The sequence below is a fragment of the Eriocheir sinensis genome, chromosome 15 (genome assembly GCF_024679095.1).
Source record: "Eriocheir sinensis breed Jianghai 21 chromosome 15, ASM2467909v1, whole genome shotgun sequence".
NCBI classification, from domain to species: Eukaryota; Metazoa; Arthropoda; class Malacostraca; order Decapoda; family Varunidae; genus Eriocheir; species Eriocheir sinensis.
The window spans coordinates 16,589,267-16,605,572 of record NC_066523.1 but is presented as its reverse complement, the minus strand read 5'-3'; the positions used below and the strand labels follow the sequence as shown (position 1 = coordinate 16,605,572).

The 16,306-nt window shown below is 50.3% G+C and overlaps 1 protein-coding gene across 1 annotated transcript; it reads right to left on the bottom strand.

Annotated features, from left to right (window-relative positions):
* Positions 1 to 953: 953 nt before the first annotated feature.
* On the bottom strand, positions 954 to 9,307 carry LOC126998970 (transcription factor SOX-2-like). The gene is made up of 5 exons (XM_050861269.1): positions 8,859 to 9,307; positions 8,073 to 8,311; positions 7,715 to 7,964; positions 7,411 to 7,605; positions 954 to 2,219 (listed from the first exon to the last, which is right to left on the bottom strand). Exons 1-5 carry the CDS (start codon positions 8,860 to 8,862, stop codon positions 1,552 to 1,554), a joined length of 1,356 nt encoding a protein of 451 aa, XP_050717226.1. The 5' UTR covers positions 8,863 to 9,307; the 3' UTR covers positions 954 to 1,551.
* Positions 9,308 to 16,306: the final 6,999 nt, after the last annotated feature.

The following is a 16,306-nucleotide window of genomic DNA, read 5'->3' as shown; positions in this document are numbered from 1 at the left end:
TGGAAGGTACTATCATTGTCCGTGGGCCTAGCCGCTCAAGGTGTATATACATGTGTGTGTGTGTGCGTGTGTGTGTGTGTTCCCATCCTTCCTCCCCCCCCCCCCCCCTCGACGGTCTCTTTCTGCACGCAGTGAACACACAGTCTGAGTCTTGGTCCCAGCCTGCAGCCGAGGGTCCGCCGTCCCCTTGACCTCCCGTCATGGGCCGTCCTCGCTGCCAAATTACCATGACAATGCCAACAATAAGAATATGCTTCATATCCGGCCAGCAGCGCGGCGTAACCCACATCGTCCACAAGGCAGACTTAGGCTGGCAGCCGTCAAGAGAAGCATAAAGTAAATACATTTCATAAAAGCGAAAAATTTTCTTACTCCATTCAAGCGCCTCATAATTTAAAGGTACTTGTATTGAATTATAAGACTGCGACTTGTTGGAAATTTTATTTGAGGGAAGCAACAGAACATCTGCTTTGGTGTCTGGTGGAGGCTATTGGCCGCGCCCGCCCCTCCCCCCCCACCCCTTGCGCCCTATCCCCCCAACCTTCCGACCCCTCTCTGAGCCATGACCGACCCCTGAACGCGAGTGTAAACATCCAGCAGCTGCCTCACAGAAAATGACTTCCGTATTTTTGGAGCGCGAGTTTTACTCATTCATTTACTCACGCACGCATGCACGCACGGACGTACGCACGCACGCACACACACATCACCCAACACTTGTTGTTTCGCCGGGCGGGGCGTGACCTTCTCAGCTGAAGAGGGTGGTTGATCAGCTTTGTATTTCATAACATGTGGAACCTAATTTTCTTAATCACACTCACACACACACACACACACACACACACACACACACACACACACACAGGAAGACTTTATTTTCTTCCTGCATGGAGTGTGGGTTACGGTGGACTCTGAGGCGTAACAGGAAAGTTTTAGAGTTTCAAAAGAAATCGTTGAGGTTCACTTTATTGATTACGTAACTACATCAAAGGACCTGTACCACCACCGGCTGGCGCTGAACGCCCGGCGCGGCGCCGTGCCCGCGTCAGGGCCGGCACCGCGGGGATGCACTGGGGTTAGGAACAATACTGGGCAGAGGGCCAACTACACACCCACAACACTGGCTCTTCGCTGGAAACAAGCAACAAAATATACAAATAACGCCAAACAACATCGCTAACTACTGGGATTAGGAACCATCCTTTCGTGGAGGCGCCCCGCGTCACAACCTGTTCGTAGACACGCTCCGGCGGGGCCTCGCCGACCCAGCACGAAAACTGGCGTGGATCACGTGGCGGCCGTGCACGAGCCTGGCTGCTCACGGCTGCCTGGAGCGTTCTTGCTAATTGTACTGTTTACAGGAACTCAGGAAGTACCGACCAACAAGAACAACAGCAACATCCAGGCACTTGCATAAATAATCAGGTGAAAGACGTCTAACATGGCGATATATATGTACATATTTACACCTGCCCCGACAACCGCTTATGTACACCAAGGGGGCACCGCCCTGGCCCTGCCAGGAACGCTTCATGTGGCTCTTGTCAGCGTCTAAAAGATAACAGACAGTGGCCTCCGATAGTCTGCCCCCACGGGCGAGTACTGTGCGTTGGTGTAGGATGCCACCTGCGAGGGCTGCAGGAGGCCGGCCATGGTGGAGGGCACGGTTTGGCTCAGTGCCCCCGACGGCTGGAAAGCTGAGGTGCTGGCTGCCTGGCTGTAGTAGTTGCTGAGCGCCCCGGCCGCCGAGGTGTAGCTGGCCATGGTGCACGGGTTGACGACGGCCGTCCCGGGTGACGTGCTCTTCATCTCTGCGTCCTTTGGTTCCTGGGCCAGCTTGTCCAAGTAAGAGGGCGGCTTCTCCAGGCCGTACTTATCGGACAAGTACTTGCTGCTGTCTAGATATGACTTGGCAGCCTCGTACCCGCCCACAGTGGCAGCAGCTGCAGCAGCCTTGTTTGTGTCTCCGTATTTGGGGTCTGTGGCGGCAGAGGCTCCGTACATGCTCATCGGGTAGCCTGAGGAGCTGGTCATGTAAGTGCTGTACTTGGAGGCGTCGTACCCATACCCGACGGGGCTTGCTTGGGACACCTGCGTGGTCAGCTGCTGCTGGGCGGCGGCGGCAGCGGCGGCGGCGGCGGCCATGTGTGCAGCAGTGATGGAGCCGTAGTTGGCGGCGGCGCTGGCGGAGTAGTACGGGGAGAACTGGGACGGGAAGCCTGCAAGGAAGCAAACACAAGTTAGACGTGGCATGCTGCTGTGCTGCATTATTCTGCATGTGTCTAAGAGTCTAGCATGCAAGGGGGAGCAGAGCGAGGGGTGTGTGGGAGCACGTGGCGCCCCGGGGAGGAGCTGTGTGGCGGAGGCGGCGGGAGGAGGAGAGGACGAGGGACACGTGCAGGGGCGAGGGCGAGGGCAGCCCCCACTCAGGCCGCCACAATGGGAGACTCTCACCATCCTCAACACACGATTGTCTTGAGCTTCAATGTAATTATGGTTGTGCTAATGGAATTAAATAGGTTGCTGGAGGCTGCGGAACCGACGAGCGCCATAACATGTAACTCCACTCAGCGCGGCCCCTCCCCCCCACCACTACGCTGCTGCCACCACCACCGCCGCGATCACCACCACCACCACCACCACCACCACCCAACCCACACGACGTAAGGGTGCTATTGAGGCAGCATTTTGACGCACACAAACACCAGCGACAATTACAATACTATAACTAGTGATACTAATTAAAAAAAAAAAAAAAAAACGTTCATTTAGCACACCCCTGGCCACGCTATCCCTCAACACCCCCCCCCCCCTTCCTGAGTGTAGCACAGCGGCGGCGGGGGGAAGCCTTGCCAGTGTGGCTGTGCAGGGAAGCGAGGCGCCAAGAAAGACAAAAGTCTCTTCGCCTCAAGCCTTCCCGTAAAAATGGCAGGAATATCTTTTTTTACCTTTATGTTTTGCAGTGGTCATGACAAAGAGAAAAAGGGAAGTAATTTATGGTGAATTCTTCGTTGGCGTCATTGTGGAAAATAAAATGTTTGATAAAAAGTGACTAGCTCACAGAGCTGAGACGGTCCCGGCGCTGATCATTAATTACTGTCGCGGGAGGCCGCACCTGGCGGGATCAATAGCATCACGCTCTTGTCAACAACACCAAAATTGTTGTTGTTATGGGCAGTGTCCTTGGAGACGGTTTTCTTTGAGAGGCAAGCCTTTGTCGCGGGAGGCGGTGGGCGGGACACAAGGTGATTGAGCAACACAAGTATTGTGATCCGGTTCCGGCAGCTTCTTTACCTGCCGCGGCAATATTGTGTCTGAGGAATGTAATTGCAAACAGGAGAGCACTCGGCGGAATACGTTATCGGGGCGCTTTCTTGCCATCCTGGACGAGCTGCGCCTCGCCGCAGGTAACAACGCGGCTGCAGAAGTTTGGCCAACTGATCCTGTCAGGGATCGATTAAGCGAGTGCGTGGACGGACCACAGGGGAGGACTCGCACCCTGACGAGCCGGGAGGAGCCCCTGATCGATAGGGCGCCACCGCTTCATTGTGGCCCCTAATACTCTCAATCATGACCCATTGTTCCTTCAAACGCTGAAATATTCAACGCCACCACTACAGCGCCGCACAAATAGTATAAACTCGCGAGGCGTCGCGCTTCGTCATTGGGGGAGGCCACGCTGGCTGCCCGGCGCGGCACTGTGGCGAGGGGCGTCAGTGTGGCTTTGTGGTGGGCTTGTGATGGCAAATATTAAACGTGGGAATGGAATAGTTTTCATATGAGGCAAGTCACGGGAACACAACACCGCGTTATCATAGTTATTTGCAATGGATCCGTGCAGGTAAAGCCTCGCGGTGTGAACGTTCTCCATCACGGACGAAAATGACACCCTGGCAGCGCTGCGTCGCCACTGTCCTCCGCCGGTTTTCTGAACACCAAGTTTACGATCATGATATTTCCGGGTAAAATCTACAATTTCAGACCAATGCGGTGAGCAATCAGCGGGTGACAATGAACTATTGACGGCCACTATTACTCACAGCTCAGACATGAGAATTACCATTGAGTGTCATTGATTTAATTCTCGATGTGACTAAAACCTCGATCACGGCCGACAATAACAATTATGCCCCATTGTTGACGTGGACAATACGCCGTTTACTCGCGGCTTTGTGACCCGGCAGCTATTCGTTACCCGGCGGGCATGATGCATCGGGCGGGGCGCGCGGTGGGGGGCAAGGCCGGGGAGGGGCGACGACTCTGTTGGCTGGGGGGCGAGGTCTCATGGGACACCATTGAAAGCCTCATGCCAGCGTGGATGTAAACGTGAGGAAAAGTGTTATCGCGGCGGCCAAGGCGGGTGGGGAGGGGGGCGGCCGAGGGAATAGGGAGGGGAAAGGGGAAAGATGGGAATGGTGGTGGCTGAGGGAGGGGGCAAGGGAGGGGAGAGGAGGGGGGCTGTACGTGAAGGGAGAGGGGTATGGACGAGTAAGTAAAAGCAACTAGAGAAATTTGACGGAAATGTTACGTGTTTTTTAAAGAGTTGGTAAGATGGTTAATAAATGCGAATTAATGTTAACTCTCTAACTCTCTCTCTCTCTCTCTCTCTCTCTCTCTCTCTCTCTCTCTCTCTCTCTCTCTCTCTCTCTCTCTCTCTCTCTCTCTCTCTCTCTCTCTCTCTCTCTCTCTCTCTCTCTCTCTCTCTCTCAACAAAGTCGCCGTCAGGAGCACCCAGCCCCTTACTGAGCCCTGGGCGACACAAAGAAGGCGCAGTAATTGTCACGTCCCCGCCGCCTAACCCGTGTAAGTGTGATCACCGCACACGAGCCGCGCCCATTATCGCCGCCGCAACGCCCGGGCTCAGTAATGGGAAATTTACACGCAACAAACAAATCTGTGTGAATAATGGATATCCGGGACCACTTGATGCATTTTCCAGCCCAACAGTTGCACCCTCTTCTCCCCTTCCCTGCCTCCTCTCCTCTTCTCTTCCCCTTTCCCTCCCCTCACCCCGGACCGTCGTAATTGAAACACCATTACCCAACACCGCCAGGGTTATGCCACAATAGCTGCTCACACTGGAACGTGAATTCACAATCAGGGAGAAGCACGCAGGTCGCCCTCCAGTGTTTGAGTGATCGATACCGCGCGCTGAGTGTTGGTCTCACGCCGCCTGTCTTCCCTCTCTGCCCGCCTCTACCCTCTCTCTCTCCTCTCCTCGTATGCCTTTACACTTCTGTTATATTATTTAATCTTCCTCCTCTTCCCTCTTACCGTCATCACCTCAAGAAGTAAAGTTATATTAATGTTTGAAAAAGATTAAAAAAGAGAACATTGACAGGCACAGTATCCGATTTCGATCCTAATAATAGTCGGGTAAATTGGGATATGAGAAAACGCGGCCCGTCGGCGTACTGCGTGGCGGGTATCCTGTTACATTTATATCTCGTCCTTCCATAGTCTCACCTTTGAAGCATAATGAAAAAAAAAGCGTAGCACCAGATGTAGATTCGACGCCGGGAGTGAATACTAAACTTGTGCTAGAAAACGATAACCTTCATGACGTTAAAAAGGAGAATATTTCTGCTCGGAGGCTGAAACAGAGGCATGGGGATGTGAATAACGCGGAATACCCGAGTGTGAGGAGCAAAGGAAGCCGAGAATGAGCCGTGGAGTGTATGAAGCGTTGTGTCTGGGATCCTGTGCTTTAGATTACTCGTTGCTGGCTCTCAGTTTGGCTGATCAACGTGCGTGGCTGTAAAGATGCAAGGATTTGACGAGGCGCAAAGTTTCACCGCTCGTTCCCGCCTTTCAACACCCAGGCTCGAACCCCGCTGCTGCTCGTCATGGCGGGAGGGAACATATTTACGGATGATCGCATTAAGACTTTTACTCTGCTCCAATTTAAGTCTCGATCGTATTTTACTGGCGCCCTTCATGTCATGCTGATGTTTTGCCTCGACTCTACGCTCAGCTACAGCTTTTAGTTTTTACAGACCTTCCTCTGTGATGGGTGTTCATCTCGTTATTTTCTTAGACATTGTTTGATAAGCTTTTGTTTGTCTAATGACTTATAATTGTTGCTTGTCACGCTGGCAACGAGGTCTTGTCTGGCACGTCTTATATATTAAGAGTTAAATTAATATCTTTTCTTTCATGCATATCGTCGCATTTTTCGTCGTTGTCTTAAATATAAATACGATGATGATGGCTATTTCCTTTTGTACTGAGTGATATCGCTACTCCACTTGTTGGGAGTGAGTGTAGCTCTTGCATGATGTGGCCATAGTCTGTGTATAGTGTCACGCCTCGTTATTCTTCAGCATTTAAGTTACACACGACGCAGTCTCGGGAGCTGTGTTATGGTGGGGATGTTCTGCGTCAGCCACCCCGCCAGTGATGAATGAACGTTAAAGTCTTTAGTGAATGTCTCGTCCACTGTCCTTCGGTATTCAGGACAAGGACGTGAGGGCTACAAGGCGCCGTGTTATTTTCTGGGCCAGCCGCTGTGTCAAGTGATGTGTTACTGTCGATGTTTAGCGGCTTTAGTCAGAACATCGATTCATTGCCCTTCAGTATTCAAGCTAAGAGCGACTAAATGGGCTCGAGACGGTGTTATGGTGCTCTGAATCAGCCATTCCGTCAAGTGATGCATAAATTTCTTCCAGAGAGGTATATGTTGCGTGCTGATCCCCGAGAGTGTAAAGTTAGTGTTGTGTCCCATTGTCCAACATTCGGGTCGTGCAGGACGTGAGGACCCCAAGGCGTGTGTCGTGCTCTGGGTCGGCCACTCCGTCAGGTGATGTATAAATCGCCCCCAATGATGGATTCCCGTCGCTCGTGTTCGTGTCTCGGAAAATATTGACGTTTTTGTTGATGGAGCCTCGCATTCTTTTGTTGGCGCATTGATTTCAGTGTCGCCCTCCAAGTGTTCGGGTCCCGGGAGCGCCGATAACGCAGCGGAACAAAGAGAAATGCCTCGCTCTCTTATATTCAGTCCTATTTTATGCACGATAAGTAAATACAGTTTGGTAAATATTCTTGTTGGTGAAAACTTCGCCAAGTGATTTCTTTATCATTTTAAACACAACCTCAATACCATGACAACGTGAATGGATTTGAAAGAAGGGAGACATACGAAGCAGGAAGTATAATTTGTTAGGCTTTGAAGACCTAGGCGAAGTAGACGATTAAACACGTGGAACAGATTATTTTTCCTAATCCTCAAAACCTGTGCTCGCCTGAATGTCTCAGCAGTGTGTGAAGTGTTGAAAGACTCCTCCCATTACCGCTTAAGTCTGTATGTATTGAGTTTGTTCCTTTGTTCCCTTTACCATTGCCCTGGCTAAATGTAGATACTAACAGGCTTGTCTGATGCCCTGACAAAGTGTAAAGGAGACTGCAACTTACCTCCGCGGAGGGGGTCCATGGAGACGGCGGGGTAGGGGATGCTGTAGGGGTAGCCCTCCTTCTTGAGGGTCTTGGGCTTCCTGCGGGGGCGGTACTTGTAGTCCGGGTGGTCCTTGATGTGCTGGGCCCTCAGACGCTTGGCCTCGTCGATGAAGGGACGCTTCTCGGCTTCCGTCAAGGTCTTCCACTCGGCTCCTGTTAAAGACGAGACAAAGGCGTGTAAGCAAACATGTCATGCTGGGGAGAATATTCTTTATCATTATGTTCGTGATGCTCTGAAAATAAATAAAAAATTGTAACTCACCAAGACGTTTGGAGATCTCAGAGTTGTGCATTTTGGGGTTTTCTTGTGCAATCTTGCGGCGCTGCATCCTGGACCACACCATGAAGGCGTTCATGGGCCGCTTGATGTGATCGTCCTTACTCCCGTTCTCCTTCTTCTGTGAGGGGCCGCTGGGCGAGCAGCCCGAGGCGGTGGAGTCAGCAGGCGAGGGCGTGGAGATGGGCGTCACCAGGTTTCCCTCCCGCAGGTGAGGGTGGCTGGCTGTCAGGGCCTGAACAAAGGATAATTAGTGTTTGAATGGTAATTGACGTTCAGGAGTGCGCACAGAGGTCATTTTAAATCGGCACATTATTAGTCAGTGTTGTCTTCGTGTACTTACCTCTGGGGTGCTCTGCGCAGGCGCGTGGGGCGTGTGGCTAGCCTGCTGGTGTGCATGGCCGCTCTCCTGCTGCGCAGCCGGCTGCTGGGGAGGCGGCTGCTGCACGTGTGGGTTGCTGTGGTGGGTCGGAGGTATCTGCCCCACGCCCATGGCGGCGCTGCCACCGGAGAAGTAGTGGCCCATCATGCCGCCCATGGTGCTGGCGTAGGACACCGGCATGGACTCCATCATTGACGGGTCTGTGTGGAGAGAAAGCGTCAGGGTTAACGCCGCGGCCTGGCAAAGACTGCATCGTCGGCTCGTCTTTACGCGAGTCGAGACTGAACGAGTAGTCACCGTCAGGCGGATCACTAACTGGAACACGGAGGACGGGCGAGCCGCCGTCCCGCAGAGCCCCGTCTCGTGACCACTGCCACAACAAAGCCTCGGCTTCATAAACCAGCCGCCACGACGAGTCTATCGTCTCGGCATAAAGCGCCCTGTTATTGGCACAAACAATAATTCACTGTAATACACTGCGTCCTAAGCAAGAAGGAGGGACCTGGCCCGTAATGGCCCATTCATCAAGTGGGTGTAGTAATTAGGCCTCGAGTCCTATCTCCGGGTAATTGGCACTGGGTAAGGGGCTCTGCGTGCCCAGCAGAGGGCCATTTGTGGCCGCAGACAACACTTGAGAGCACGCTTCCATTACCACACCAGCAACACATACATCTGCGTGATCTACGCGCCACCCGCCGCTGGATTAGCATACAAACAACTTAACACAAGGCACAACACTGCACGTACACATGGCGGGAGGGTTGGCGGTGCGGCGAGAGGGCTGCTGCTCTGCTCTCCACGGATCCCTGCTACAGTTTGCTGCTGCTGCGCACACTGCTTACGATCACGTCTCACCTCCACCGAGCTCACCACATCCACTCTTCACGGAATAATTACGGGTAATCACTGCCGGAATGAGGACACAGAAGCGACAGTGTGTCTTGCGGTGCTGGAGGAAGTATGACCATGGACCCTGGCTAACAAATATTTTAAACACTGGACATGGAGTACGGAAGGCCTCTGTGACGTCACGTAGTATCCGCCAATAATAATGGGTCCTCAGTAGCCCTCGTGACGTCACGAGCAGGCGAACCAATAACAAAGCTGTGGGGCGGGGGGCGGAGCGAGCAGCCCCCTGGAGAGTAAGCCCCGCCTCGCCACCACCGGATTGGCTGAAGACTGACCCAACCGCCAACACCCGCCGACACCTCTATCTGGCGGGATACATTTGATAATGCCTTTATTTTCTTCGTTATAATGAAACGCACTGTTTATCACAATGAGCTCGTATCTTCTTTATCACGCAGAGAAATATTACAAACGCTGGCTGTTGTGAGGAGTCGTGGTGGTGCGGCGCGGCGCGACGGGGCGAGTGTACCGTCCGCGATGCAGCCGTGTGAGCGACGTGTTATTCCTCGTGTTTGATTACTTGCTGCTTATCGAGTTTATGGAGGAGGAAGCCCCGAGTGAGCCTGTCCGGGGGAGATGTGAGCTTCGGGGGAAACACAGAGAGAGAGAGAGAGAGAGAGAGAGAGAGAGAGAGAGAGAGAGAGAGAGAGAGAGAGAGAGAGAGAGAGAGAGAGAGAGAGAGAGAGAGAGAGAAACTTGTATAGCATGAGGTGGTGGTGGCGGGCCCCAGCCTCCGAGCGGGCAGGGCAGGAGGGAGGGAGGGACTGAATGGCCGGGCATGGGAAAGAATGGGCCGCTATTCAATAGACATTCTTTAGCTCCGAACACCTGGAAGTCTGGCTCGTAAAGGCCCCGCGGCGGTCTCAGATTTACCAGAGGGGAGCCTGGGGCCTCTCCTTGCCAGATAGTCCCCACGGGGCTGCCCGGACCCCTCACACCTTCCCCCGGGGCACGCCACCTCCACGACAATTAGCGGCGATCATCATGCAGGCAGTGAAGCAGTCCGGCGCGGCGCCAGATGGAAGCTCTGTTTGGAGGGCGAGCAAAAACAATGTTCAGTGACCCGCGGCTCGCCGAGACAGTTCAGAGCTGAGGGGCAGCCGAGAGGGATTTTCACAGCGCCCGATTGTGTTCCCCGGACGCGACCCCTGATCACGGGGATACAGTAACGCGCGGCTGCCTGAACCTGAGCCCGGACTCTTCACACTCAGGCTTCCCGTACATTATAAAGTCATAGTAGAGCTTGAACGTCATTTATCAGCAAACAGTAAATCTAAAGCATCAATCTACGCAGCTGTCTCGTTCCTATAAGCGGTTTACTGTAATTACATCCGGATACTTTACTTAGGGTTGGCCTCAGCAAACAGTAAACGTAAAGCATCGATACGTAGCTGTCTCATTCCTCAACGCTTCACTGTAATGACTTCCGGATAGTTTACTTTAGGTTGGCCTCGTCTGCTGAACATGAGTGAATGGAAAGTACTTACATTCATAGATCAGTGTGGATGTAAGGACTTTTCATGCGGCTCGAGGCTGGAATAGCAAGTTGGGCTGTGAGGCAACAAGCTCAAGGCGGCCTCTGAGTAATGGGCGTTCAGCTTGGCCATGGAGAGTGTTGCTGCGTGAAGGGCTTGTGCGGGGGGGCTACATTGTTAGCAGTGGGTGGGGCCGCAGTACTGACGAAGAGGCTGTGTTGCGCCTTGTTGTACCCATAACGCACACTGTTGAGGCATAACATGTACACACCTTCATGTACTAAGCGGTTTCTTTAGCAGTTTTTTTTATTATGCAGCGCAGGAATACGAAAGGGCCTGTGTGTTGAGGCTTGTTACAGGGTGTTCCGGAGACTTTGGTGTAGGATTCTAAGGTTAGGAGGGAGAAGGCAGAGGTTGTGAATGCTTAAACTATGGAGAACTAGACTTTAAGGGGAGTTTTCTTCTTTATCTCACTGTATAGCATGGAATACGAGAGAGAGAGAGAGAGAGAGAGAGAGAGAGAGAGAGAGAGAGAGAGAGCCTGTGTGTGTGTGTGTGTGTGTGTGTGTTTCTTCCAGCTTCTTTGATGTGGTGTGTTAGGGGAAGGAAGAGAAGGGAAGGGAGGGAGGGGGAAGGGAAGAGGCCGTGCTTAAGCTATCAAGAGCTATACTGTGATTCTTTTTATACGTATAATTGAGCCCCACAGAAACAACCCTAACTACATTTTTTTCCGCCATAAATCCCAGTCTGGTTTGGGGGAAGCTTTGTTTGTGAGAAGAGTAGCAGGGGGAGAAAAGAGGGAGGGAGGGATGGAAAGGAAAGGGGGAGGGGAGAGGTGGGAAAAGGGAGGCTGAGGGGAGGAAGAGGAGGATATAAGTTATTGTTTCTCCGTGAAGGGAAGTGGAGGCGGAGGGAAAAACGGGGCGAAGTGGTGCACGCGGCGGGAAGTTCTTGTTTGGTGAAAGAGTTTGTCAAAATACAACACTGAAGAGAGAGAGAGAGAGAGAGAGAGAGAGAGAGAGAGAGAGAGATGGTAATAGTAATAATAACGATAATAATAATAATAATAATAATAATAATAATAATAATAATAATAATAATAATAATAATAATAAGAGAGAGAGAGAGAGAGAGAGAGAGAGAGATTCCCTCCACCAATTTCCCTTCTCATATTATAAAGGAGAAACTCCTTATTATCAGATCCAAAGTATAACCAAACATAACGAAATAAAAGTGTACAATATATGACATGAACCAACAACACTATGCAGATACACCTCGTAATATGTTTCACAGTCGATAAATACAACATTAGAGGTCTTGAAATAAGGGAATAACTCAAATGGCTTAACTACTATGGCACTGTATGATGAGGTAAAATGATACAGAAGTCAAAAATAGGGATAAAGGATAAAGAAGAGGGAGGGGAAGTACAGAAAGAGGTGAAGGAGTAGTGTTAGCCATTCATATCCTTCTTCTATATCTTCCTCCTCCTCCTCCTCATCATCATCATCATCATCATCAGACGTATCCAAGGGAGGTGCCACTTCATTCGCCTTTGTTTTGTTCCTCGCCACTACTTATGATGCTCCACTATACGTACTTATGATGCTCCACTATACGTACTTATGATGCTCCACTATACGTACTTATGATGCCCAATACGCGAGGAACACATGAAACAACCACTTTGTGTGTGTGTGTGTGTGTGTGTGTGTGTGTGTGTGTGTGTGTGTGTGTGTTCCTTTCCCGTAATGCGGTCTTCTCTTGCTTTTTTTGTGTCGATGTTTTCTTTCTTCTATATTTTTATTACTACCACCACCACCACCACCACCACCACTACTACTACTACTACTACTACTACTGATAATAATAATAATAATAATAATAATAATAATAATAATAATAATAATAATAATAATAATAATAATAATAATAATAATAATAATAATAATAATAATAACAGCAACAGAGGATGAGAGTCGCGCCCGCCTACCCACGTGCCTTCAGAATAGGAAATAAACGACGAACAACAAGTCTGCGTTTTATGATGCAAATAGACTCGCAGTGACGTGAAGAGGACCTGAGAATAGAACGCCTCGATGCTCCAAACATATTAAACACGCCCTCCCTGTGTAGTGTGGGTCGGCCTCAGGGGGGATCTGAGAGCACTAAGGGAACACTCACGAAGCATTTATAGATTCAAAAGGCATGCTCTCTATAGGTGACTTCCATAACGTTACTGTAATAAGGGTTCGCGGCGTGTATGATAATAGATTCAGAAGCTGTGTTGTGAGCAGGTGACGTAGAGATTGTGACTATTCAAAGGATCGCTGGTATGTAATATATTTAGAAGGCGTGCTCTCTATAGCTGACTTTCAAAAGGTGATTATAATAAAGTTTTGTGGCGTGTGTGATAGACTCAGAAGCTATAATGTGAGCAGCAGACGTAGAGGGTGTGGCTATTTAAAGGATCGTGGCTATGTAATAGATTCACGACTCACGAAGCTTGTAACAGATTCAGAAGTCGTGTCTCTAAAGCTGACTCTGATCATGTGTCCGTGGCGTATGTAACTGATTCAGAAGCTATGTTGTGAGCAGCTGAGGTTGGGGATATGCTTATATTAAAAAAAAAATACGGCGTACATATAATAGATTCAGAGGCTGTGTTGTGAGCAGCTGAAAAAGACTCAGGGCGTATAAAATAGATTCCGAAGCGGTGTTGTGAATGGCTGACTTATAGGATTTGAGAGCATTGAAGGAACACTCACGAGGCATATAATAGGCTCGGAAGGTGTTCTCTGTAGCTGGTTTTGAGGATGTGAATGAAGGAAAGGATCACGGCGTGTATTATAGATTGAAAGTGTGTATTTCAAAGTATATGTTTTTCATTTTTATATATTTATTTTTGAATAATTTTGTGACTGCCACTGGACTCTCGACACTTTAAAGGGCTCGTTGTGTTCATTGATTGCCAGCAGAGTTATCTTTTTCCTATTTAAATTTTGTCGCATTTGAGTTCAGTGAGTATTTCCCATCCTGTTGTCACTCATTGGAAATAACACCACAGAATAAGAAAATATGTGAGCTTAATTTTAATTGTCGGTAACTTTTTCGGGACTTTTTTCCAGTTTTTGTAGTTACTCCCTTAGTAACAAAAATGCTACAAGGGAAGCTAATATGCTTACGTTATTTTTTAGCGTTAGTAACAGTATAACAATTTCATCCCTACTTTTTCTCTGTTGACATCATAATTACCATTATTATTGCTACTCTGTTAAAGATAATATTCACACGGTACACTACACTCGTAAACTTTTATCACCAGCAACAGAGGAACATCCCTTCATCGTTATCACTATATTCCATTGATAAAAATAACAGAGGAATAATATCACCTCCGGATACGTAATTTCATCAACGGTAATAGGGAGAGAAATTTACTTTTGAATGTCGATGATACATATAGCTTTGGTCACGGTTGGATGTGCAAAGTGCTGGCGCTGGTCCGCTGTGGGGAGTCGAGTCAGCCCAGTCAGCCCCGGAGTGTGTAATGCTTGCGTTCAGCCCCACCAGACACACGGAGAGTCACGCCGGCCAGACCAGGCTTAATTGGGCCCCGGAGGCTTATCTCACCAAGCCTGTGTTCTCTTAATGAGATTAAAGCTTTAAGCCGTCCAAATGTTGATTACACAGTGTTTAATCTCACAGACAAAGGCGAGGGAGGTGATGCGGCAGGGATCCCTTGATTCAGCCTCGGTTTAAAAATGTATCGCTTGTTGTAATGGCGAGTTACACGGACGCGGGGGGCTGCTGGCGCGCGGGTTGTGCAGGTTAGGGAGCAGCGAGGTGGCCAGCGCCAACGCGTACACAAGGGCTGTAAGCATACAAGCGCGCTCGATACCATGCAAGCAGGCACGAAGGTATTTACACACGCCCACCTGCCCTTCTGTTTATACACACATACTAAAAGAAAAACACCACCACCACCACCATCACCACCACTACCACCACCAACAATATTACAATTTACCAGAATCACCGAATCACCATAACCACCATTGCCTTCATGTTGGCCATACTGACTTCACCCACCATCACCTCAACTACAACCGCATCCACTATCACAGCTACCACCACTGCCACCGTAACTACAACCCCAACCGCCACTACTACCACCATCACCACCACCACCACCCCTCCCCATAAGCATCAGCATCAGCCAGAACCGTCCAGACCACAAGAAAAACTCTAACGCGATTATTTCTAAAACCAGAAAATCTGTAACCGACAAAAAAGGTTAAAATGCAGATTGTAGGAAAGAGTAACTAAATAGCAAATAATGTGATCCTCTTATTCGCCTCCGTTCCTTTAGCAAGCGTTCAGGAGGTGGACGAGGTGTATAATGAGTGTTTCAAAGGCACGTAGCTACTTAAAGAATTCCTAGTGAGGTACTCTTATAGATTCCCAGGCTTCCTATAGCCGTAGGAGCTCCGGGAGGAGGGACAGCAGGTTCAGGGGACAAGCCAGCTCTGTTAGACAAAGCGGCCTCGTCTCCGGCAGCAGCGAGCCACAACCTCCGCGCCACATCCGCGCCCTCACACACGATCAGCTCTTTTCATCTTCTCGCGGCCAGACCGTCGGCGCTAATCCTTTTCGAAACGCCTTAGACTTGAATGGGCCAGTAACCACGAGTGTAAAAGGAAACATCTCCTACATCGCAGTAGATGAAAAGCCCCAATGATGTAGGGTCATCGGGAAGCATTCGGGTGCTGTGTGCGAGGGTACAAAGTTAATGAACATTCCGCAGTGTCCGCTGAAAGGCTTTGGGATCTGCTGGAAAGAAGCGGAGCAGCGCAAAGGAGCAAGTGAAGTTGATGGCAGTCGCTCCTCGTTTTCAGCGTCCTTGAATAATCTCAGACTCCTTTTGAGGGTTTGTTCGCGGAAGGAATGGTGACTTAGAGGCTCATTAATATCCGGAGCCTCGTCGCTGAGGTGAAGAACGGGGACATGGCGGGGCGCTCGCTGGGGGGGAGAGGAGGAGGGGGGAGAGAGGAGGGGGGACAGTGTGGGGCTTTCGCTGGATGGGGAGAAGAGGGGGTAGGGGGGGAAAGGGGGCGGTGCGGGGCGTTTGCTGGAGCTGTGTGCCTGAGGGAGAAGGAGGAGGGGGTCAGTGCACGGTGTTCGCTGGAGCATAGTGTGCCGGGGGTGTGAGGGGGGAAGGGGTGTAGGGGCGTTGGGTGGAGCAGTGCGCCGAAGGGGTGAGGAGTGAAGGGGGAGCTAGAAGGAGGGGCAGGGCCTTCGTGAGCATAGTGTGCTTGAGTGAGGGGGGGAGGAAGGGCGGAGGAATAGGGGCGCCATCCATAAAGTCTCTCTGCAGCGGCGTCCCTGAGAACCGCCTGTCATGCGTTCATTCACATCAAGGATCGGGTTATCATTGCATGGCCGCGTGCTTGCGTAATAAGTTCGATGGCCGCTTGATGGGGCTTTACCTAGAATAGAAACCTGGTTCCCCATACCCTAAAAAAAAACATATAACAACAACAACAAAAAAAGATTACTTTGTCCCATGTTTATATACTGGTTTAATGTTTCATCTCATCATTTCCACATTAACGCATTAGTTTTATTTTCTATAGTGTATTGCTGCAGGTTGTATTCATTTTTTCACTATAGCTTCCCGCCAGTAACAATAGCGTGTTTGAGTGGCGCCTGTGAAGAGTCGCTTCCCTCGGACACAATGTGACTGAGACGCCTTTCATCGGGTCTCTTTCAGGCACAACAGGCAAAAGACTAATCTCTGTAAATAGT